Source organism: Chiroxiphia lanceolata, chromosome 1 (genome assembly GCF_009829145.1).
Source record: "Chiroxiphia lanceolata isolate bChiLan1 chromosome 1, bChiLan1.pri, whole genome shotgun sequence".
Lineage (NCBI taxonomy): Eukaryota > Metazoa > Chordata > Aves > Passeriformes > Pipridae > Chiroxiphia > Chiroxiphia lanceolata.
Window position 1 is genome coordinate 35,226,137 of NC_045637.1, and position 25,536 is coordinate 35,251,672.

Below are 25,536 nucleotides of genomic sequence, written 5' to 3' on the forward strand. Positions count from 1 at the left end.
AGGCTAAGACATGACTGTGTGGTGCAGTCTTGCTCTTCTTCCTCAAGCAGGAGGTAGCATCATGATTCAATAAAATTTAAAAGTGCCTTTCATCACCTACATTTGTACAGATCGATTGCAACTTCAAACAGAATGAATACAAGTGGAGAAAGCAGAGTGTTGTTTACAGGGTGACATCTGACTGGCAGGCAGAAATATAATTATGGATGATCAAAAAATGGAAAACAGAAATGCAAACTATTGATTTTATGAACTAATTTAGAGCTCTGTTCCAGATGTATGATAATCCAAGCGGAGATTTGTAGCATTGACACATCACTTAGGAGAGTGAAGGTTAAAGGGACTTATTTTCCCCCATTCTTGTTTTTCTGGTGATTGAAATGTATTTGAAAAGAACTGCTGTCTGAAATAGATATAGGATTGCAGGCTCTAATGTAAATTGGTAAACATATTGTCATAATAAAAATCAAAGCAAAGCAATCACCAGCAATTCAAAATCCCCAGCATTATCTTGGATATAGGGATCAAAGTATGAACTCTGTCAAGCTGTGTTAGCCTAGTGCAGCGTAAAAAGCAATTTAATATGGATCACAGAGAAGTCAGAAACCAAGACATTGCTTATCCAGAGATCAGCAATCACTGTCAAAGCAGACAAAGCTGCTGTTTCATAGTTCTTGGCCTTTTCTGCATTGGACTGTCAACCAGCACCTCCATCACAAATTATCTGGAACTTGAGTCTGGTTAGTAGGAATGGTGGCCCAATCTCCCCTCTGCCCCTGTCAATTCATGACACCTAAGCTGAGTAAACACAGAAAGGGCTCTCCAGTCAGTTCAGTAAAAGATAGATAAATTGAATGAGGGAAGGTATATACATATATAAAAATCTATTAAATATATCTAAACTTTGACAGATTAATGGTTTGCTCAGTTCCCACTCCCCAAGAACAAAAGACAGATGAGCAGAGCACCCTGTACTCTTCCACAGACTTTCAGACATTCACTGCCGTTAGAGATCAATCACAGAAATTGTGCTAAAATGAAGGCTTTTTAAAAGAAAGCATAGGGGGACCTTCCTCCAAGTCTTAATTTTTAAGCTGGCAGGACTGATAAGTGAATAGATTTTCAAAGTTTAATCGTCAAGGACAATTCACATCTTTCTCCCATCTGTTTACCTAGTAGCATCTGTAGATATTACCAGTTTTCAACTCATTTAATATCCGTAGCATAGTGCTAAAAAACAGTCAGGAGTCCTTGATCTGGCTATCAGCGCAAAGGCAATTTCAGAATGCCAAAAAGCAGAGCCCACTTAGTGCTGGACTATAGAGAGGTGGCCTAGGGAGGCCAGAAAGAGAAAACAACTCATGAAGTGAGCTCACGAGTGAGTGACTTTTTATGACTCCAAATGCTAAGGAAAAACTTCATCCCTCCAGTTTGTACACACAACTGTAACTTCAGAAAACCGTTGTTAAAAATCTTCCTCAGCTTTTACCACTTCAAAAAATAAGAGCACATGAATCCCTTCTAGTCTCTAAATGCAGAGATTTTCTTCTGAACTTCTGGAAATTCTGGGCACAAACTCCTGAGTACCTCTAAAAATTCTCAAGTAATCCATTCCTTTTTCCTGGAGGGTCTATTTTAAAATACCTCTGATAATGCCAAGAATTGATGTTTCTTTCTCTGAACAGATGGCAGCCAAAAAGGCAGTATTAATGCACAAATGAAGTAACAGTATCTAGTACCAAAGCTCAAATGGACTCACTGTAAAGCAGAACAGATATGCTTTAGAGAGGTGTTTTGCATCTTTACTTTATATGAAGAGGTGATATTAAGTCCTTTAACATCTAGGTGGAAACTCACACATAGCACTTTTAAATCCCATTCCCATGGGAATGACTATTCCTAATATAGTCTTTAAATCCAGTATGTTGGGTTTCTAATATTTTGCGGTTTTTAAATATACTAAATAAACATTTAATAGTTTATACCTTTGATTTATCCCTAGTTTTGAGTAGAAATTTGATGGCTAATTTATTTTCATCTAAGAACAGCTCATGTTCAGATATAAGCAAACCACGTCTTCTTCAGTCACCCAATTATTCTGAATAATTTGTGACCCACACACTATAGGGTAATAGGTTATTTGGGTTATTAAAGTTGTTCTGACTTTATTCTTAAACTGTAAGAATTTTTGGCACAAATATATTAACGAATTCACGAAATGGTGATGAAACTCAGCTTTATAAAAAATGGCACAATTAAGCCCAGTCTTTTCTGATCACATAAGACATGAAACTGAAACCAAGACAATGAGAAAAACTTTATAGCTTCATGGCCTTCTGAAACAACAGAATCATGACAGCCCATGCTATATAGTATTTCCATCTTCATCTGATATAGTGACTAGTGGTACATAACATAGCTTTTTTCTGCTATTACCTAAAGTCAAGTGCAGTATACAGCATGATATATACATTGGTATCATTGACAGAGAGTAATACAAATAGTCTGTTGCAAACTCTGTCAAATGGCAAGCATTGTCCTTGCACAATTTAATGGTGTTGGCTATATATGGAGCTTTTCCTTTTTTTCATGCCTGATAATCTCCATTGCAGCTTATACTGCAATTGCCTTTCTTTTTCCTTCCCTCGTCAGAGCTCTGTTAAAGAAAGGATATTAAAATGAAGAGGAAGTAATGCTCATTCTAACACCAGGTCACCAAGTCTGCTAAAGTAAGGACTTGCATAGCAGCATTTTTTACCTACTGCTACTTCTGATCTACAGTTCGGAATTCTTATAAAACGTGCAGATATTTAGCATCAGATTATTTGTTATGTTAGGTCTTTTGTTTGTTGGGGTTTTTTTTCCCCTTCTCTAGTTGTAGTCTTTGCTTTTTTAGTGGAATGGACCAAAAAAATTGTCATCTGCCCAGCTGGAGCATAAACACAATATTAGAGAGGTCTGTAATTATGTTTTCGTCATATATATAATAATGCTACTGCATATATATATATTTGTCTAATAAAATCTCTTAGGGTTGATGACAAAGATCAGTTGATTATAGGTCAGTCTATTTTCTGATATTGCATTAAACATATCAACCACTCTACAGGCTGAACCTCTACTTATTGTAAAGCATTCCTGCAAAAATGTGTCTTAAGTTACATTTTTTTCCTTGAAACAAGCTCTACTATTGTTCTCTCTAGCATACAAAGTAAATACAAATTTCAGCATTTCTTGCCTGTATTAAGAGTTTAATATAGTAGGTGGTATTCATATAGGTAGTGTTCCTTTCTCTGCTTTAGCAATTCAGATTTCTGCCTTTTACTGACTTGAATGAGGAGCAATCCTTTACAACTGCACAAAACACAAATTGTACTGCTCATTGCTGTCAATCACTGCAAATACAATTCTAGAATTTCACCAAAAATCTTTCAAGTATGTTAGATATTTAGTTTAAGATATTAGGTATTTAGTGTAAGAACCCTCTATTAATAAAGAGCAGTGGTCTCCAACCTGCAACGTCTGCATGAATGACTGCAATCAATGGAGGAAAAAAAAAATCGTCATACCGGTGAACTCCACTGTTGCACATAATGATGTGACAAGCTCCAAGCCTGCTACAGAGTTCAGATGACACGGACAGCAATCCCACTCCAGAAGCACTGCACGCAGTGTATGCACAGGCAGCGGTGCGCTTGGATCGGATAAAGGACCCTATGAGTCTGTAAAGTTCATCCAAGCAATTGAGAGGCCTCATCAGCTGCAAGAAAGGAAGTGAGAGTTATTTAAATATTTGCTACTGAGCACACATGAAATACTCTAAAAGAATAGGTCATCACAGGAGGAATACCCGATCTAGCTGAGAAAGCCAAAGCCAAATTCCATTACATAAATACAAAACACAGTTTTCTGTTACATGACCTAAGACAACTTTTAAACACTTTTCAATTCTCACCATCACTGATTGTTTCATTCCCAGGTCTGCCTATGGAAGTGTTCTTCACTTCAGTAGATTGAATAGACCCATGAGGGCTATATCCACTAATGGACTGGGCAAAGAAGGGAAGCCATGAAGAGGCAACCCACAACCACACACAGATACAGAAGGAATACTAAGACTGGTTAATAGACCTGCTGAGAAAATCAGCTTATAATTATGACAACACTGTCCTTTATTTATCAGATATCTAGTTCCTAATCCTGACTAGCAACATCAAAAAATAAAAATGAACACAAGTCAAAAACATATCACAAAGCAAGAACAGTTAACTTTGTAGCAGGACTTAAAATGATCCCAGGATTACTGTACTAAAAATGAACGATCCACCTAATAAAGAAGACAACTTCAAGTGCAAGGCTGCTGTCAGAAGAGGATCCTTCAAGAGTGGCCTAGCAATGAAAACAGTATTTCGTGGTGCTTTGTGTACCAGAGATGTTCACAATACCATTCTGCAGACCTCATAATTCCAGATTCCGACTTCTCTTTATTCCAGAAACACCTAAAGATTCCAACAAACCCCTGTGCTACTCAAAGAATTAATCTTTTGAAAGACAGATTCATTCCCTAAGGACAGTTTTAACAGTTAGGAAAATGGCAGCCTCACTTGCTCCTGTGTGATAGTTATTTCATTGGAAAGCATAGAGGTCAAGTAAATGAACTATAACAAATAGCATATTTAAACCTGGGTACAAATAGATTTAACTTGGTATAGGTCCTACTGGTTTAACTTGCACCCATTTAAATTGATTTTAGATGGTGTCATTTACTAATGCAAAGCTATGGACAATAAAGTGAAAAGAGCAGCCAAAAATGGATCATGCACTCACTCTTGGCTTGCTCCAGTTGCAAAATAAATGCATTAGCCTAACATAGTATCCCTTGGTCAGATCTGGATTATGAAATACTTTTCTCTTGCCCTTGAACTTTTCACTGAAATAGACAGGGAACAGGTTTAGGGGTAACAAGCATTTCACATACAGCTGAACATCCCCTGCTGCACCAGTGACCACATGGCAAGTTAAGTTGCTCACTCCTCAGGGAAGGAGAAGCCAATGTCCTTCCCTCTGTGCAGTCCTGCATGGATCCAAGAAACAAGAACTATCAATCTGTTAACAGCAATGCTGGTGATACGGACATAACATTTTAGTCTGTCATATGGCTCAGCTGATGATCACTATTATTTCTCAAGCCACAGTAGCTCAGTCACTTTTGAAGTCAGCATAGGCAAGACCCTAGGAATTTCTTTACTTCCCCTATTGGGTTGCAGTACAGGCATTAACTCTCCAACAGCAGGAGAGAGCACTAAACGAATTTTCATAGCCCCTGGGATCTCTGAGCCACAGAGGTTTAAAGACAGATGAAAGCATTTGAAGAAAGCCTAAATGAGAAAATTCAGAAGAAAGCCTTCTGAGCAGGATGCTGAAGGAGTATTTAATTTGGAAAAGCGCTTCCAGCATTTGGAACAAAGAATTTCTGTCTGCACCTGTCCTCCCCCATCCCACTGCACATGCTCTTAAAGCAGTTGCATTGCTCTGAAAGCACAGTGAGAAAGGAAAGTTATGATTCCTCTTCTCAAACACATAGATGCCCTCCTGCCATGCCTTTTGATACAGAACGAGAGGGCACCACCCACCTCTAAAACACAGGTGGAACAAAATGCTGCAAGAGAGCTCCTCCCTTCCCTGCCCCTCTCCCCACAGCTTTAAATAATTCAATTTTTTGATGGTATTAAGAAAGCCTCGACAACACAGTGTGTAACATAGAAAGTTTAATTAGACACTTAATATTTTTATTTACCTTATCTATATATGCTGCTTTAGATGTTGAATTTGGAGGCAAGTTTGACTTGTCCAGGTAGAATGCCCTGAAAGAACAAACAGGCAGAGTAAGGCAAAAACTGTTAACTGTTTAAGCTCCTGAACAAAATGTACGTAAGTGATTGTTGTTAGACACCATCCTAAGGCTGGAATTTTTTTATCTTATGCTAAGGGAAGGTCAAGGAGTAATACAATACTAAACAGGCATTATCACTCTTTCTTTTAAAGTAGTAAGGTACATTTTTTGTTCTGAAGACAAAAACTGTCCCTCTCCTGTTCGATAGTACATGCAAAATTGTAATGTCCAGCTATCAGAGAAAAATGGATCTGCAAGTGATTTTCACCAAAACAATCCATGAAAAGGTTTGTGGCAACTGTATAGATTTTAATATATACTTGGCATATAAACAGTGCCTGAGCCTCACACACTACAAGCTTTTTTATATTCACTCTATACAACTGCAATAACATAAAAGCAGAATCCCAAACATGAAACACAGTACTGACAGAGGAAATGTATATATGTTCACAATATAAAAAGAAACAAAAAAGCAAAAACCCTACAAGGAAAAAATATGCAACATACAAGCAAAATGGCATGTTCAATGTGTGCACTCGTGCATCCATGTGCAAATAAAAAACAAACTGCCTTTCTTTACAATTTCCACACACTTCTTTGAAAATTAATTAATGCATGAAAGGAAAAGCCAAAGAAAATTGCAATTTACCTGCAGAACACAAGAGTGATGGACAACGCATACTTACTTTAATCAGGTTTGATACCCACTGTGTATCAACTCATATTATCCCAGTTCCTTCTAATACCTTTCCCTTATCAATGAATAGTCCCCAGAAGAACTTTATATAGAATGCACAAATGCATCATGTGCTGTTTTCAAATATAAAGTTGACTAATTTCTGTGTGACACAAAGGAGGCTGACATTTTGTACAGAGGGTTTGCACGCTATCCTCTCCTAAAACAAAGAACCTTTCCTCTTACTCAACACCAAAAAGGAAGAGCTTCAGCAAAGAGCACACAGGAAGCACAGAGTTCTTCTCCTGTCTCCTTCCACTCAGGAGACCTAAACAAATTTTTGTTTTAACTCTCCAGTTTATAAGCAACTTCATTGCTCACCACAGAGGAGCTATCATTAAACATCTCATAGGCAGTGGAAATATCCTACTTACTTCTAAGATCACAGGGGTTTTTGCCTCTGCAGCAACACTTAAAAAAACATTGTCCCTGCCCATAGCAGTAGAGTTGGACCAGATGAACTTTAAAGGTCCCTTCCAACTCAAACCATTCTGTGATTCTCTGATCACAAAACTCATTCTGCTAGTTGTAAAGCTCCTAAAACCTCCTGTGGCAGCTGAAAATAGAAATATTTGGTAGGCCTCCCTGCCTGGACAACCAGTGAGAACCAGGCAACAGCTACCATTGCTGCAATTCTGGGCAAGTTTTAAATAAAACAAAACAAGACAAGCCCCACTGAACCATGCAAGACACAGGAAAAAAAGAAAGATATTCTCCAGTGACAACCTCAAGGTATCACTATGATGTAGCTCCACTGCTTGTCCACAAGGAGCAGACCTGACTAAATCACAGAATCACAGAATATGCTGAGTTGGAAGGAACTCACAAGGATCATCGAGTCCAACTCTTAAACCTGCACAGGACCATCCCCAAGAGTCACATCATGTGCCCCAGGGTATTTTCCAAACACTTCTTAAACGTTGTCAGGTTTGGTCTTGTGATCACTTCCCTCAGGAGCCTATTCCAGCACCTAACCATCCTCTGGATAACCTAAACCTCCCCTGACAAAACTTCAGGCCATTCCCTTGGGTCCTGTCACTGGTCACCACAGAGAAGAGATCAGTGCCTGCCTCTCTCCTCTTCCCCTCACAATGAAGTCGGAGACTGCCATGAGGTCTTCCCTCAGTCTCCTCCAGGATAAGCAGAGTAAGTGATCTCAGCTGCTCCCCCTACAGCTTCCCCTCAAACCCCTTCACCATTTTTGTTGCCCTTTGGGCAGGGGTGCAGACTGCAGATTTGAATATCTTTTATTCTTCAATAATCTGGAATAATTGGGTGGATAAAAAAAATCCATCCACTTTTAATTCTAGTACGCTTTTCTTCGTATCGCCTGTAGTTTTGAAAAACATCTTCTCCCAAATTTAAGGTTTGAATTAATCCCTTCAGAAAGGACAGCAAAGCTTTGTTATTCCATTAAGGCTGTTGCATGATCCAGAATGTACTCTGTGGCAAAGGAAGTTGGAAACCATTGAAAGGAAAAGAGGTTTGTAGAGAAAATTACTCATAAATCACTTTGAGGGGCCACAGCACGTAAAAGCTACCTCAGCAGCAACAGACCAACCTTTTTCCTTGTTAGCAAAGCTAAAAAACAAAGCATCACCCTGCTCTCCACTGACCATTATCAGACTGAAAGGCTATACTGCTCTTTCCTGCCAAGCGATAGGAAAACCTGCTTCATTTGGAGTCTGTTCAGCACTCTCATTCTCTTTGGACTGTTATTTCAGCAAATTCAGCTGCATTAAATGAAACCAGAAACCAAAAATAGAACAGTATACACATTAATGGAGCAGACCTGCTCCCATAGAAAATAATTAACTCAGGATAAAAAATGAAGCAACATGGACACTAGAATGGGATATGCAATTATAGGAATTACTCCATTAATTCAGTCAATTATTCATTAACCTAAACAACAAACAAAAAATCAACTATACACAACATGCATTTAAAAATATCAAAGTATCCTGTTACAAGTGTAACTATTCCCCCCTCCCCAATCAGATAACACTCCCAGATGTTCCCCAAGTGCTTTATTTCTATTGCTTTTCATAAAAACTGTCTTCAGTATTTTACAGAACATGACAAACTGTGGACAGCATATAAATTTCCAAAGCACTTCACTTAATTACTAAATGCTTGTAAAGGTCCTTAATCATATTTTATAGGAAAAGTTAATGGCAATCTTGGCATGGTGCCCAATTTAGACAATATTTTCTAATCCATTTGAAATGAACCAGAATGAAATCATAGTTCTTTGTCTCCAAACGTGATGCTAGTTTTTCTTTTAAAGCCTTACAATTTCTCTAAAATGTAACAGAAAAGCCTTTCTTAAAAAAAAAAAAATGGTAGATAATCCAGTACTAAATCTACAAGGGAGTATTGATTGCTGTGTTTGAGTTTTGTAGGATATCCCCTATGTAACAATGCCAAATAATGGGACAAGTATCTCAGGGAAAACTAACACTGGGATAAAGTAACAAACATCTTAGGGTTCAAGAAGAAAAATATATCACAAGGTGAATGCTTTCCCGAGATGTTTTCCCAGAACTTAAGTACAAAGGAGATGCAGCAGTACTGATGTTTTCTTAGTGAAGCATTTTACAGGGTACCCTCCAAAACTGACAAGACATATAAAATGCTGAAAATTTAAAATATTGCAAATGGAACCCTAAGAAGGCTTCAGACCAGCAGAGAGACGCATTCCTGAGTAACTTTGTACATGCAAATAATTCAAGCAAATCCAAGTTTCCAGTCTTATTCTCAATTTCTTGTTTCAGTAAGCACATAGGGTTATCCTAGGTATTGGTAATCTTGTCTTGAAAATACAAAGATAGCAAAGAAGTGATAAGAGAGGAGGAAGTAACTGGGTTATGGCATTCAAAAAAGGCCAGTTGGGGGTTCTGCTCTAGAAAGCTTTTACTTTGATTTTATAGAGGAGAAGAATTCAGTCTTTTATATTTTCTGCATCACTGTGGCATACATATAAATTAACTCATAATGTCTGCGACAGAAGGATGGAAATATGCCTTAACTCTACTAGATTTTCAATCTCTCAGTCACAAGATATTCAAGATCATGTACAAAACCGTAGTCAAGAACCTGAGAAAGGAACAGAGGTGTGGAGTTGGGAAGTGTTGGAGTTAGTGTCCCTAATTCTTTTCTTCAGCTTAATCTAAAAAGCATGTACTTATGACATAGATAAACAGTATCTCTATGTATTGGCATCTATGTGCACACATATTTTGTATTTCTTTAATAACAATTTTCTTGCAAGACCGCAGCATCTCGCTAAACTACTGATCTCTCACAAATTTAACCTCTCTCCTGTCTATGAATAAGGCAGGTTGAGAAATCGGCATTAGGATGAGCACAAGTATGTGAGGTGCAAACTGAGAAGGATGCTTGCAAAGGAACAGATCTCCTATCCAAGCAGGCACTTCACAGCCCTGCTCTCAAACCTTTATAAACACAGGGGATCTCAGAAACGAGAGCATAGAAATGTGAAGACAGAAAGTTATGGATGACAAAAACAAACCCAAATTCAATTTGCTCTATTTAACACTGCCCACTTTTCACATACTGCCTCTTCTAAGCCCTATTTTCCAGGAAATCTAGTCTCCATCATCTCTACCTACATCCAAAAGCACCTGAAACCATCCTTTTCATGATGTGAAAGGGAAGTTCTTGAGCCACAGACCAATTACAGCTGCCTTCCTGCTTATCCCATCATTATCCAAACAGCGAAATCCACACTGAACACAATAATGCTAACTAATTGCTTCCACATTTGCCTTTCAGACAGTGGATGTCTCCTTTTCAGCTCCTGATATTCCAGACATGGAATACACTGTTAAAAAAGACAATGTGGCAAATGGTCATTGGATTCTCAGGATTTCAACTACAGCTACAAGCTGTACAAGCTGCAGGCTTGGGCTGGACTCCCATCAGTGACCAGAGTGAAAGAAAAGGCTCCACCTTTGATCACTGCATATATGTTCTCTGCATTTGAGGAGGATAAAGAAAGCAGGATGAACTAGACGATGAACTAGTGAGCAAAGACTCAGTACATATTATCTATCAAGACACATAATTTCCAATTTCAGAACATCACCTATAATAAATACTGATCATACTGTATCAAAAGTCTAAAGAAATAATGAATTTACATTCACAGAATAAGCACAGCACTGAAAGGGGAAAAAAACTTCCTGAAGCTAAATTCGAGCCAGCTGGCAGTATCTTTTAGACCAGCTAGATAAATTTAATTTATTTTGCCCCAGATCTCTCTATTCTCTCTCTAGTCTTGCTTCACTTAGATGCAATGAATCTTGATTTCTGTTTTACCTAACATACTTCTTGTTAAGTTCATCAGGAGATAAGCTATTATTTCCTTGTTACGTCCTTCAGAAGGAATGCTTAATTTTCTATCTGTCCTTCATAAAGATTTTTGCATTTAGAGAGACTTAAATCAAAAGATTCTAGTTCATTTGGAACAACATCTTAAAAATCTAAGGGGCATTAGATTTCCAATGTTTATAGTCATATAAAATACATGATACATTTGTGTATGTAGCATTACAGTCCAGTTTTACTGTTGCTTTTTTGAATACAAAGCTACGTATTAAATAGGTAACACTGAGTACAGGAAAACAGTTTTGCATCTGCTTTTTTCCGCTACAAAAAGAAAATCTTATCACAGAACCACGCTTTGAAACCTGTAACTCTCTTCAGGTTGTTCTCTTCTGAATTTGATGGCAATGAGAAAAACTGTTAGTTGCTCATTAACATGTGGCTCACTGAAGTGAACAGACATGAAGGAGAGTAAGACTAAAACCACAGGACAAGAGTGGCGCAAGGACAAGCAACATAAGCTTCTTAATCACATGAGGAGCTTGGTTTGGAAAAGCTTTCCACTGGAAACAGTGGGGGAAGGAATCTGTCACTTTTAAGGTGGATTTTCATATATTTATTACAGGAATTGATATATGATCTGGTCTTTGTGATAACACAGATGCTGCCTTGAGCCTTCATCAGTTTGTTTCAGAGACAGAGAAGCTCTTGCTTTCATAGTAATTAACTATCCCTAAGTGGATACATCCTTTATGCCATTGTAGCTCATTTATAGCAACTGTTAGAGAATTTTACTTCAGCCTGAAGCCATGAGTGTCATCACATCTATTTTCTGCATTTATGAAATTATACAGGATAAGGAAAATATCAGCCTGCCAAGCAGTCTGCATCTTAAGAGACTGTTGTGCATGCATACATGTATGTATAAATAAAAGAGATGTTACATTCCTCAGACAGATTTTGTTCCATGTTTGCATAAATTCTAGGGGCAGAAATAGTTTCCTTATCTTTCAAAAAATTAGATGAAACAAGAAACACCAACAATATGAAAACCTCACGAATTGCAACATCCCTAAATAAAGAATTCAATTAAGTTTGCCATTGCTCTGTGGAGGACTACTTATGACATAAAAAAAATACAGGAGGCTTCAGACAGAGAAATTGTTTGAAGTTACATTGTAAATGAAACTCTTTAAAATGACAAATACTACATTCAGTGTAATCAGATGTTCAATGTAATGAGGGTAGTTAGCTAAATCATTTGTCATTAGATTCACTGATTATAATTGCTTCCTTAGCATACAGACTTCCATTTACCTCCTAAAATGATATCCAAGAAAGTAGCAACACAGGAGAAAAAAAAAACCAACCCCCAAAACCCTCCCCTCAAAACCCCACAAAAATGGTTTTTTCCCTTTACTGCCTGCTTTAATTTTTCTTCTATTATGGCAGTACAACAGGCTTACAGAAGTAGCTGCCAATAAACCTGGACACAGCTGACTTCAAAGAATAGTTCCAAATCACACAGAATGGTAGGCAGGAAGCAAGGAACATTTTTTCCAGACCTTTTCTTTTCTATTGATGCTCAGACGAGTTAATTACAGTGCTAATTAGCACCCACACCAGTGGTGGGGTTGTACAGCAACCCCCAGCTGTCTTTCCCACAGCATGATCCTATCTCTAGAGTAAAGAACTGGGTCATCATATAGTCAGAGGTGTCACAAGAAAGTGCCATGCTGGGGATAAAAGAAAATTAATGGGAAAGTAAAGCTCTCCTAAACCTCCCCTTCATCTATTATTTTCTTCTTTTCCTCTGAATGTTCCCAGTCTTAGCCACCATAACATTAGGAAACAAATGTTAGAGGTGTTTAGATGTCTAAATGCAAGCATAGGTGCTGAAGAAGTATTAAAAGTGCTTATGTATCTAAAAGCCACTGATTTCACTGATTTCTCATTCAGGTAAAAATTATCTGCATAGACGGTTTTGGAATCCAAAAAGGTATATTGATGTTCAGTTTTCAGCACCTATAGTCAACTGTGGTTTGCTCTTGCAGTCAACAATGACAACAAAGCTTTCAGCAGAGACCCAGAAGCTGGAAGCATACTTAGTACAGCCAGAGCCCTGCACCCCACTGAAAGACCTGTGCCCTGAACATCCCCTCTGCCTTTGCGATACATCCCAGATGTGCCTGGACTTTTCTGATTAACTGGGTAAACAGGAGCACCTGTAGAAAATTGCAGTTCAATAGAATGTCATAGGCGGGACACATGAATGAGAATTCATACATACAGATTAATCTGATAAAATATCAAATACTCACAGAGAAAGGAAGACTGGTAGAGAAAGCTTACTACTGTATTGTCCAAGTCCCATCCTGGGCCATAAAGTCCAAAATTTTGATAACTTGGACAAACATTACAGAAGTTTTCATTCCTACACTCAAAATCCATTTTAGAAATGGATTACTTTTTGCAGGAAGCTAATCCAAAACTTTATTTCTCTGAGCATAAAAACCTGTTCTGATATCCAACTAAATGTTTTATTTTAGAGTCACTATTCAATCCAAGCATTAGCTGAGTTATGGCCATCCAGCTAACCTGTCTATCAGGGTCTGTCCCAGGTTCCAACTAATCTTTTGATCACTGTAAGGATCTTAAGACTTATTTCTATGCAATGCAGTAATAGCTACCATATTGAGCCTCACTCTGCAGGAAATAGACCTTTATCAAATATAAAAACTATACTCAAAGGACAGAATGTATTTTAAATAAATAATTCTTAGAAGAGTAATGCTTCAAAAATTACAACTGAAGTCTACCCTCAATCTTTTACAACTACATGAATCAAGATCGGTAAGAGCATACTTAAATCAAACAAGCAGTCCAAGTAAATACAGTGCTTTTGTGAGATTTTGTTATTCCTATCAGCATTTGTAGTAATTATGGATTTGAACAGCATTGTGCTGTGCACTGTTGAAGCAAAACGGTGTCTGGTATCTGTAACAGCAAAAGGACTGAGTCAGGATGAAAACAGCCTATTTGAAAGTCAGAGAGTACCAAAAAAGGAAGACTGGGACAAGTGGGAGGAGGCAAGAGAATACAGAATGGGCTTACTTAACAGGAACCTCCATGGAGGTCAGATACACAGGTTCTTTTTAGTCCTCTTCTAAATTAGAAGACAACTGCTGAGCTATCAAACACATAGTAATAAAGATCTTGAAAATCTCTGCTGACCTAATTACTTTCACTTGGACATACTGCATGTTTCTCATTAGCAAACGATTTGATGATGTTAAATTTACATTGCTGGCAACTACTAGCAGCAGCTTAGTTCACAAATAGAATTTGAACATAACTTTATTTTCCTTATCAGTGTCACAGAAAAAGAATTGGTGAACTATAAAAAAAAAGTGCTGTGACAGAAGAGAATAAGAATAGTTATTAAGAACAGTTGTAGGTCAGATGCTAAGTATTCTCAGCAGTTTCAGAAATTTCACAAACTAGGCATTAGTTGTTTTGTTGGTTTTTTTAAAAAAAACACCTTTATTTCAATAAAGGACTTCCAACATATTGCTCGGGTAGAGGATATTGCCTGAGGAATTGTAGAAAAAGTCAACTTCAGCTGGTCTTAGAATAAAAGTTCCCTTATATTACTAATTAGATTCAAATAGCTACGGTAAAGTATATTACAGAAGATGGAGGGACATTCTCTCCATTCCACATAAACATGAAATTCTATAACTGATTTTCAACTGTCTTTCATGCATTCTCATAAAAATGATAATCTTATCAATGACTATTTCACAGCTGAGGTAGTATTTGTAAAAGCCCCAAAGCAAGAACCATGAAAGACAGAAGGTCTCATAATGCTCAAATCAGTGCAAGGAGGGCAATTTTGCACCTGGATTTATTGCATCACTTCTGATACTGTGAAAAAGCTGGTCAGTGTTTCATACATATGAATGAACTCTGCGATAAAAGCAAGGATTCAGCTTCTTGACTTTGTATGATAGATAATGGTTATCCTTCCTGAAATCCACTAAAAATTTACTAGTATATATTTTGATTCATTCAAATAAATAATTCATAAATTGATTTTAATTTCTTTTAAAGCACTCATCAGTATCTGATTTGTGCTATGTACTCAAACTTCAAGAAGAATTTACTGTAAGAAATTAAGAGGTAGCTGAGTAAAGGTACTACTCATTTTTTAATTTACTGTCCTACTTAGGAATATACCAAGTTAGGTCAACAACTCTGTTTGCAAGTGGTACCATACACAACAAAGTGGTCTCTTCCGTTTCACATTATTATTGGAGCATTATTATCTCAATGCATCAGGAACAAGAGAAGTTGAAAATGTATCAAGAGTTCTCATCAATGGATGCCTTGGCTGTGCCTTGAAAGTGTCACTGCCAACCATTGCTTTCATTCCCACTTGTCTCCATCCTCTTCTCCAACTGCTTTTTCCTTTGCTGTTGCTCTCATTTGCTTTGGCTGCTGTAGTGATGGAGAGATTATAAGATGATCATCAGATGATCATTTCACAAGCAAGCAGTGCATTCCTTTTATATGGAGAAAGAATGGTTTATGGATTGTATCTTGAATGACTTATTTTATTGTTGATTAAGGGGTTCTGCTCACAGGATTTCTTCCACTTGAAGAGTTTCAGTATTATTGCACTTGAGCATGTTTCCAGGGAATATTCAATTTCACGTTTTGTTCTTCTTCAGAGCAATTATCCAAATGTTAATATCTTTTGCTGCTGTAGTTACTTTCTATTTTATTAGATTCTCCTGGCCAAACACCTACACAGGCTAGCAAACAGCAGAAAAAGAATGAAGCATCTGCTTTTCTGTTTTTCCTCTTCACATTATGTCAGTTAATTCCTGAAGCTGTTTGTGCCTCACTTAAGAAATGGGTATAGTTCACCAGAAAGCAAACAGATCAATTACTGAATGTTCTGAACGGACATTAGAGGGCTGAAAAAAAAAATCCAAAATTTTCCTATTTTTGTGACTGCACAGAGATCCTCACGGTAATTTTTGTTGAATGATAACTTTTTCATGGTAACTTCTTGCAAAATTAGGCCTTGGAGCTTAGCAACTGATCAGAGCTGTGAGTCACAAGACCATAAGAGGAATGTACCTCATTAAAGCCACAACATGAATGGAGGACCTAACACATGAGGTAACCAAGGTCAGGGAACACCAGAGCACAGAGTCAGGAAGAATTTATTTTAAGGATTTTCATGGGAGGCTAAATTGGTCCTATTCATAGGAAAAAACCAGCACAAAAAGTCTTGCCTTGCCCAACTGATACAATCTCTTTCTAACACTATCTGACTTCATTGAGGCCAAATACTGGCATGACCAAAGGGCTCTGTAAAACGGATGTATAACATAAGCCTTGTCACATAAATACTCAGGAGGAACTTCTTCCCCAAATATGAAGTGCTAATACAAGTAGGTAGAAAACAGACTAAATAAGTACATTTGTCATTGATATAGAAGTGCACTGACACAGATGTCACCAATAAAATAAAATATAACGTGCTCACTGAATGCAACTGGCTTTAAAATCACTTTTGTTATAGTAGTAATTAGATTAAAACACAATCTAGAAAGTCCACTGCTCTAGTAACAAAATAGAGAAATAGTTTTGCAAGATCCACGAAAAAAACCTTCCAAAGACAGGAGTGGACCAACAGGTGAAGGAATTGCAAATGGGACCCTCGTTATCTTCTTTCCCCTCCTCCATTGTCCTTAACCTTTTTTTTAACTCATGTTATCTGCTGCTTTTAAAAACTGCCTTATCATTCTAGTGAAATGATAGTGTTTTCATCTGATTCAAGAATTTTAAGAGTGAATAGATGTGATTTTAACACAGTCCTTTATATCTTCAGCTCATGTGGCATGTAAGCGTACTCAAACAGGTGTTTTTCACAAATACGGTGAGATGCAAGAGTGGTCTATGTACCCATCTTCATTATTTTACTTCAACTAATAGACTATTTTGTACAGCAGAAATTCTCTCTTTATGTGCAACTTCTTAATGAAATATTTACCAAAATACACAGCTGCATAATTTTTATATATACAGGCAAGTATGTACTCTGTAACCCATAGCCAATGCTGCTGCAGGTATCCAAATATTTATGTATTCCCATTAGCATAGCGGGGTGCAAGGAGGAAGATGCTCAGCTTTGAGGAAAACAGCACTATTTTTCAAGTCCTATACTGTAAAAATTAGGTAAATACGGTCTGTAAAATCAGATCATAATGTTTAGCAATTCTGATACTCCATTTGTGATCAAGTAGACATTCTTCTCTATGCATTAGTAGAACAACCTCGAGGCAACTATAGCTATAGTTTTCAGGGGAAAACAATTTTGTAAAAAGTAACTTAACAGTGCAGAAATCAGAAAAGTCAGAACCATGAATCTTGGATCTTATTCAATTATGCACCAAAAAACAACCACCATACAACATATTTCAGTTTAAAGATGTGTCACGGAAACTGAACTGAAAAGCAGAACTTTGCAAACTAAGCTCAGGAATGTTGATTTATTACTCACCGTAGTTTCTGGTTATACTGCTTGACTTTTTCTAGTGAGGCTGCATTAATCTGAGCTTGAAATTCTTCTACTGAGACACTGTCTCTGTAATAGTATCCTTCCATGCTCTCCAGTGCTGTGAAAAGAGAAAGGAGAATGGAAAAGAGAAAGATCAGTATTAAATATTTAGTAATCGCCTTCTTTGTAGTTTTGTTCACACACAAGTGAATTACTTTTTAACCTTGAGGCTGTGACCCTACTGTGGATCGCTGAGCTGTTTCTGTATGTCATCAAATTCATACAGATCTCTCTTAAAGATTTCATTTACAAGAAAAATTGTATTTCTTGTCCTGTGGAAAATATAAAGGAGAGTGATAATTTGAGTTCCTTTGCTCTAATTAAAGTATTCCTGCCCTGTGAATGTAAATGTGGGGTTTAGTTTTGATATATCCTGGAATAAAACAGTAGAATGAGCTGGGGCAGTGGAAATAAAGGATTAATGTAGCAGTTACTTTCACAGAGGGAGACCTAACAACTTCTCACAAAGTCCAATTTTGGGAGATATGGAGCACCTGAACCTCTAGTTATTCCTACCGATAATGTGAATACCTTCTTCTAGATCAAGTAAAGTAAACTTCTCTGGATCTCTGAAAACACCCTAGAAGTTCCTTTTCAAGGCTCAGGTAAGTGAAGTCAAATACTTGTCTTGTGTCCACTTTTGTTGTATTCACTTCACCAAACCAAGAATGAATATTGCTACAAGAACTCAGGAACTAAAAAAAACCTTGAATTAAAGGCAAGATTTTTATGCCCCTCCTACAAGCATTGCACAGAAATTAAAAAGAGGGGAAAAAATGAATGCACTACCATTCCATTTTGGGGTTGTTTTCCTAGTAACAGATTAAAAAAACAAAAACCAAAAAAAACCCAAAACATTCCCCCAGACCCTTTGCTTTAGAGGCTTCATGGGGTGTAATCTTCTCTTTAGTGAAGTCAAATCAAGTGTTTGAAAGATTCTCAAGAAAATGTGGACTGTAAAAATAAAGATCTTCCCATTAAGAGGTCAACTTTATTGACCTATGACATAAACCACAGGGTGAAATGAAAGTTTTTGGGGACAAGCATTAAAGACCTTACAATTAGGAATATGGTCACTTTAGTAATCCATACACAATTTAAGAATCCATCACCCTATTAGAAAATGCATGCAATAAGCAGAGTTTTGATGGAAACATGCTGCTGTCTTACAGCTTCAGCTCCACAAGGAATATTAATTCTGTTTGTACTGCTTAATGTGAAAGAACATGCAAACTGCACTTGCTGTGCTCTCAGAGTTTGTAATTCTACTTCTGTGTGAAAAATATTAAATTTCAACAGACAGACTTGCTTCTTAACTTCCTTGGCACTAAGTCACACGAGAAAGCGCACACAAAAATATCCACTGAACTCCATCTACAACAGCACGTTAGTACAAACAGAACTGATAATCCCTACTGCTTATTTTACTGGCACAAAGCTGGTTTTATTCAATTAGATTACCCAACCGGGAAACTCAGTCATCTGTCGGGACTGGCTGGAGCACACATTTCTGCCTCTGCAGGGGCCATGCTCACAGGTGCATGCAAGCACTCCCACACTGTGTGCTTTGGCTCTCCCCTCTCTGAAGGGTTTAACATTTTTCTACCCAATATATCAGAAAGCTCTTTATAAGGAGGCTTTCCTTACAAACATGTCTTCTATGGTATTCTTCCATCCAAGTTAAGATATTATGGTCTGAATGTATAGATAACCAAACGGGAAAACAACTTTGAAGAATGGGTAGACTCTCTTAATGGGACAAGGTCTACCTAGAAGCCCACTAAAAGCAGAATAGCACAGGGATCTATACTGTTCTATGTCTTTATCACTGACATGGAGGAGGTAAGTCAAGCTTGCAGCAAGTACCAAACTGGGAGAAGCAGTAAATATACTCAAGTGCAGGGCCATATAAAGAGGCCCTACACAGGCTGGAGAAATCCAGCAGGAACCTTGTGAAACTGAACAAGGACAAATGTCAAGTTCTGCACCTGGAAAGACAGAGCCTAAGAGCAACTCTGCTGAGAAGGAACTCAGGGTCATGTTAGGCAGCAGGCTGAACATGAGCCTGCAGTGTCCTCTGGCAACCACGATGGTCAAGATCCTCCTAAACCATAATAACATAAGCATGGCCAGTAGGCTTAAAGGAGTGCTTGTCCTCAATTTACTCAGAACGTGAAAGCTGCAGACCAACTGGAAAGAGCTGAGTAGAAGGGCCACTATGACGAGCCAGCTCTTCCCAACAGTGCATGCTGGCATGACAAGAGACAGTCGACATAAATTGAAACAAGAGATGTTTCAACTTGATAGAAAGAAAAAAATATTTTCCATTAGGGCAGCCAAGTAGAGTAACAGACTACCTAAGAGGTTGTGCAGTTTCTGCCCTTGGTGTTTGCAAGATCCTATTTGTTGGACACCCGAGCAACCTGGTTTCATGTCCCAGATGACACTGCTATGAGCAGGAGGTTGGACCAGAGATCTTCTGAGGTCCCTTCCAATCTGAATTATTCTATGATTCTATGAAAAACTGAAAAATGTCAAAAAACATACAAAATTTTAAATAAACTGAATTTTAATTTTAACTAAAGTGTCTTTCCTTAAGCTTATTTATTGCTGAGATCTTAATTCTAATGTAGGAAATAGAGAAATCTAAATGCCAATAGCAGTATCTCAACATTCTCAGCCTCTAGTCCTACAAATCAGGATCCATTTGAATATATACACACTTAGGTACACAGTTGCACAAAACTGTTTTTTATAAATGGAGGGATAGATAATATAGCCCAGGTAAACATTAAAAAAACTTGAAAAAATGTCTACAGTGCCAATCCTGAAAATATGTAGACTTGTAATTTTAGGCATGGAGCTATGCCACTCGGAATAGAGCAACACAGAGATAAAGAGACTGATGTACACTTACCTGTGTCTCTGACAAAGTATTACAAAACCATCATTTTGTAAATGTTCCATTTGAAAATATCATAAACCATTGTATTTTAGGCAGGAAACGGCTCAGCTCTGATAAGCTTGGGAAGCAAGATTTCATTTCACAAGGAACTTACATTTTTAGCTAATGATTTTTAGTTACAGATGGGAATGTACTGAGTTAGTTTGATGGCAGCTCAGCCAAACCTCACAGGAATGAAGTAAAAAATAGAATCCCAATCCACTCATTAATGAGGTAAAACCTGAACAAAATAATGATTTAACCACTAGGATTTAAATTCTTATCCAAGACTTCTTATTCTTGGAGTCTAATAGACTATTTTAGAGAGAGGTCCTTAAAAATAAAAGAAATTTGATATGGAAAAGAAAGAAGAAACCTTCTATACCACTGAAAATTATTAAGCATATGTAAACACTTGAATGGATCCTTGCCCTTTTCTCTTAGCTTTCTACAAATGTGCTTATCGAAAGAAGCAAATATTTTGGGCTTCTGGAAACAGAAAGGGAAAAAAATTTGCAAAATAAATCCTGTAGCACACTGAATCCCCTCCCCAATCTGAAAAAATCAGTATTTCCAGGAATTCAGGAATTCCTGAAACCAAGCTATTTTCTGTTCTCTTTCGTGTGCCTTTTTGTCTGCCCTACTGAAACATGCCTCTTGCTCAGCATTCTCATTTTCCCCTATGACTGAAATCAATCTCTTCAAAAGAAATCCACTGAAGTCTTTATTAGTTTGTTTAAAAATAAGACTTCAGGGATCTTATTTGTAAAAAATAGTGTGTTTTAACTTTATAGTAAATTCAGCTATTTCTCCATGTATCTTTCTGTTCACTATTTCCTTTTACATCCTGCTTATCTATCAGAGACCAAGCCCTTCTCGAATCCTTCATTTGTATGCCTGACTTCTGCCTATTCCTTATAGACCCTTGAAGCCTTTCACAAGGTAGGGAGTACTTTCAGCTCCCTCTGAAATCAAAGGCGGCTCAAGGCAATCAGCAGCTCACATTCACCATTTCAGTGAGGCAAACTTCACGCTCTTGATGACTGTAATGACACCGCTGCTAAGGCAGGCTGCCTCTAATTTATGAATAGTCTGAGCATCAGCGCCACCATTCCTTACTTTGTAATGTTTGCAGAGCAATAACTACAAACGCCTGAAAATGTTATTTAACTCTTCATAACATTTTAGAGACAGAATTCTCAAGGGATAACAATTTAGTCCCCAAATATGAAGCAATAGAAAAGATTACAGCATCATTTGAAAAGCAAAACACTTTGAAAAGCAAGTTTCATGGTCTAACTATTGTCCATTGCTGTTGGAATCAAATAACAGGCATAAACTTAGAAACCTATACCCATGCCTCTATTTTTTATCACAAATATCAGCATTTCTTAAATTTACATTTTAATTAAAAGGTCTAAATAAATGCCCACATTAAATGACATTTAAATATAAGCATTGTGCCTTTATAGTTACAAAGGATTTAAATAAAAGAAAATAAGTGAGGTTTTAAACAAAGTTAACTGTTATGTGAAAGAAGCAGGGTGAGGGTGAATTAAAACTCAAGTTACCTTGTGAAAAAAGTACTGGATGGATTTTAAATCCCCCTCCATTCTTCAGTCTTTGAGGAAGCTGTTCAAAATGGTAACTATCAAGGTAGAAGTAAACCTTCAGTGTTTGCCGGCTTCCTTCTGCTTGGTATGTGATTGGTACATCTAAAAATACAGCCAGTGTCACAATTTCATTGGAAAGCAATGGCACATCCTTTCAAGGAAACTGTTGCACCCAAAATTCACATGGTTAGATAAAAAATTACTGCAGACACAACTAATATATTCAGTATTTTACATTATACATGGTGTCACTTTGGTCAATTTTGGCCTAACCATTATAAGAGAGTAGATAAACAGAAAAGCAGTGACCATCATCTTTGACAGACTGTCAGTGACAACAAAAATACTCAGCAAATAACGTAGTTGGCAACATTCTACTTGTATTCCCTGTAAATATGGAGAAACACAGAATGGTTTGGGTTGGTAGGATCTTAAAGATCATCTAGTTCCAACCCCCTGCCCTGGGCAGGAACACCTTTCACTAGTCCAGGTTGCTCAAAGCCCCATCTAGCCTGGCCTTCAACATTTCCAGGGATGGGGTATCCACAACTTCACTGGGTAACCTGTTCCAGTGCCTCACCACCCCCACAGCAAAAAATTTCTTCCTGATAGCTAATCTAAACCTGCCGCTTCCAGTTTAAAGCCATTCCCCCTCGTCCTATCACAACATACCCTTGCAAAAAGTCCCTCTCCAGCTTTCTTTTAGGACCACTTTAGGTACTGGAAGGTGCTATAAGGTCTCCCCAGAGCCTTCTCCTCTCCAGGCTGAACAGTCCCAGCCCTCTCAGCCTTCCCTCATAGGAGTGGTGCCCCAGCCTGAGGACTGCACATCTATCTCCAGCACACAGTTTGAAACCACTGGAAGGATACCTGTAGCTACATTTCACAGGCCTTCATGAAGTGCACCATGTATAATATCAATGTGATATACAGCATCAGATTCTCCTCAGATTTGTATGGAATAGAACACAAGTAAATATACAATAGCTATCAGCATATTAATGAAATTAGTATTAAAAATCAGGACTCAACTGAGAAAATAAATGTATCGTGGTAGAATAGAAAACTGTAAGAGAACATCACATGAGACAGGGTTTGGAGCAACCAGTAGCATCATATTGCAGTTACAGGGATTCCCCAACATACATCATGTGTATTATGACAGATGATTAACATGCAATGAGCATTAGCAAAAGTTTACAAAAATTTCGTATTTAGCTAAATCTCTCAGAGGAAGTCAGTTTAAATCAAGTTAATATTTTTATGTATTTCCCGTTTAAGTACTGTTTCCATAGATGTCTCCAAGTTGAAAGCAGTAACAATAAAACATAGTGACTTGCATCAGTATTAGCATTATGTAGTTTTTACACTGTACACATACCTAAATGGTAAAGATTCCAAAAGGACATTTTTCACTACTTTTGGTAATAAGACTTTTTTTCTTTTATTGATTATGCAGAAACATAAATGAAAAAAAAAAAAAAGCCAGTTACTTATCTTCTGTAACCACAGCCAGGATGACTGTAGTGTCAGCACTTAAACCCAAAGAAAATACAGAATTTATTACAATCCTTGAACACATGGACTTTCCACTTATTTGCATAGACACCTCAGTTGGAAAATGCAGCAATATGAACAGTTCATGACACAGGTATAAGGTTAAATCCCCATCAGGAGGCCCTCCTGTAACATGTTGTTATCTGGTCCAGCAGGGCTTCTTTTTAAAACATTTCAAGCCTTACTTGAATTATACCAAAATAACTATGGTCTTATACAGGCTAATTCCTACCTGACTACCAGCCCTGTGCTACTGAATTCTTCAGACTCAAGGCAGCTTTGTGGATGGCTTTGTGTCTTCTGGTTTTGGTTACTGCAGAAGTTCTCTCATGTGTGGTCTCAATCCAGTAAAGGAATTGTTTCAGAATGGCTTGATGTGAAGCAGACATGCTTTCCTCCCTCCCAGGGGAGTTATGAGAAGGGAAAAAATGAGGGCTTTTTGCTCACTAAATAAAGTCCACTGCAGGAAAATATCTACCAGATGAACAAAAACTAATAAAGGAATAGCTGAAAATAACTGAAGGGTATGAACAGCAGACTGCAAAGACAGTTCCTTCCTGGTGAGTTGGGCGAGTTTTGGGAGGAAGGGTTCAGGACCTTGATTGTCTGCAGCAGCAGGTCTCAGAGAAACTTCTTGCCCAATTTCAGGCTATCCTAATAGTGTTTGCCATCTCATTTCAAGGAACTCTTCAACAATCTACTTTGGTTTTCACACAATAAAATGAAATGGGGTTCTCCATCTCACGTCAGTTGCATTTCCCTCCTAAGACATTCAAGATATTTTTACACGTTTCTTCAATAATAATTGGGTCTTCCAGGGACTTTCCTGATTCAGTCACATACTCTCAACAGAAAATTCAGTTAAGCAAACAATTTTGCCCCAAGGTTACTGACATTGCCAGATAACGATTCTGCATTTTCACTGATGATAGCTGTATCTCAGGACATCTAGGAATGTTAGGAGAGCTACAGATCTACTTATTCTCCATAATTCCAAGTTACATAACATTCCCTGTGGGAGGTGATGTTCTAGGAACAAAAAATGTTACAAAAACAGTAAAGCCCAGATATTAATTACTCACTCGCAAATAATGGTTCTGGCTCTGATTGTCTGAAGTAAAAAGTAACTTTTTCCAAGTCAAACAATGCAACCAATGTATCTTCTAGCATGGCTTGCTCATCAGCCTAAAAAAGGCAAAAGGAAAATTGAAAAGGTCATTTCAGCCAGATGTTTTCCCCAACAGAAATAACATAAGAGAGCAAGACTTAAATTAACTACAGAATGTTGCGCAACATTTCACTGATGCAGTGTATAACCTATTTAACTCCTAGATAATGTAAATATCTTTGTTTCTATTGGCACTTTCCGTTTTATTACTAGCCAAGATTATAAAAAAGAATGTTACCATTTCACATAGTAAATTAATATGCAATTTATAGCTACCATTACTTCTTGCGGTTTTGTAAAACACTGGATTATTATATTATTGGGTCGGAACCAACTCAAGCATGTGGGGGGCATGGGGGAGGTTTAGGTCAAATCTCATGGAGGTGAGGTAATGCTGTATCCCACATGCCAGCCCCTGTGAGTGTCCTGGGGCAACCCTGGAGCAGCTGTCAGTCACTGGACCCTTGGAGTCTGCTGGGCAACCCCAGGGCAGCTGCCAGTCAAAGCCAGCCTGGAAACACTTCAAGACATCACACTCCCCGGAGCCCATAATCCAGTCTTAGGTTGGCTGGTACACCAGGAGCACTGCCCCTCACTCTGCCCCAGAGCCACAGAATGGCCAGTGGGCCAGAAGTCCC

The 25,536-nt window shown here is 37.8% G+C and overlaps 1 protein-coding gene across 4 annotated transcripts in view; it reads right to left on the minus strand.

Moving 5' to 3' along the window:
• The window catches only part of PREX2 (phosphatidylinositol-3,4,5-trisphosphate dependent Rac exchange factor 2), a 166,070-nt gene that overhangs the window by 17,781 nt on the left and 122,753 nt on the right, over nt 1–25,536 (minus strand). For 3 of the 4 annotated variants that reach the window (XM_032699591.1, XM_032699584.1, XM_032699597.1), the window contains 5 exons: nt 24,813–24,915; nt 22,132–22,275; nt 17,560–17,674; nt 5,798–5,864; nt 3,570–3,760 (listed from right to left, as the gene is read on the minus strand). In XM_032699591.1, the coding sequence (XP_032555482.1) occupies nt 3,570–3,760; nt 5,798–5,864; nt 17,560–17,674; nt 22,132–22,275; nt 24,813–24,915 (620 nt within the window). Of the gene's footprint in view, nt 1–3,569; nt 3,761–5,797; nt 5,865–15,340; nt 15,483–17,559; nt 17,675–22,131; nt 22,276–24,812; nt 24,916–25,536 lie in introns of those variants that run through there. The other variant, XM_032699601.1, reaches the window with a different exon arrangement.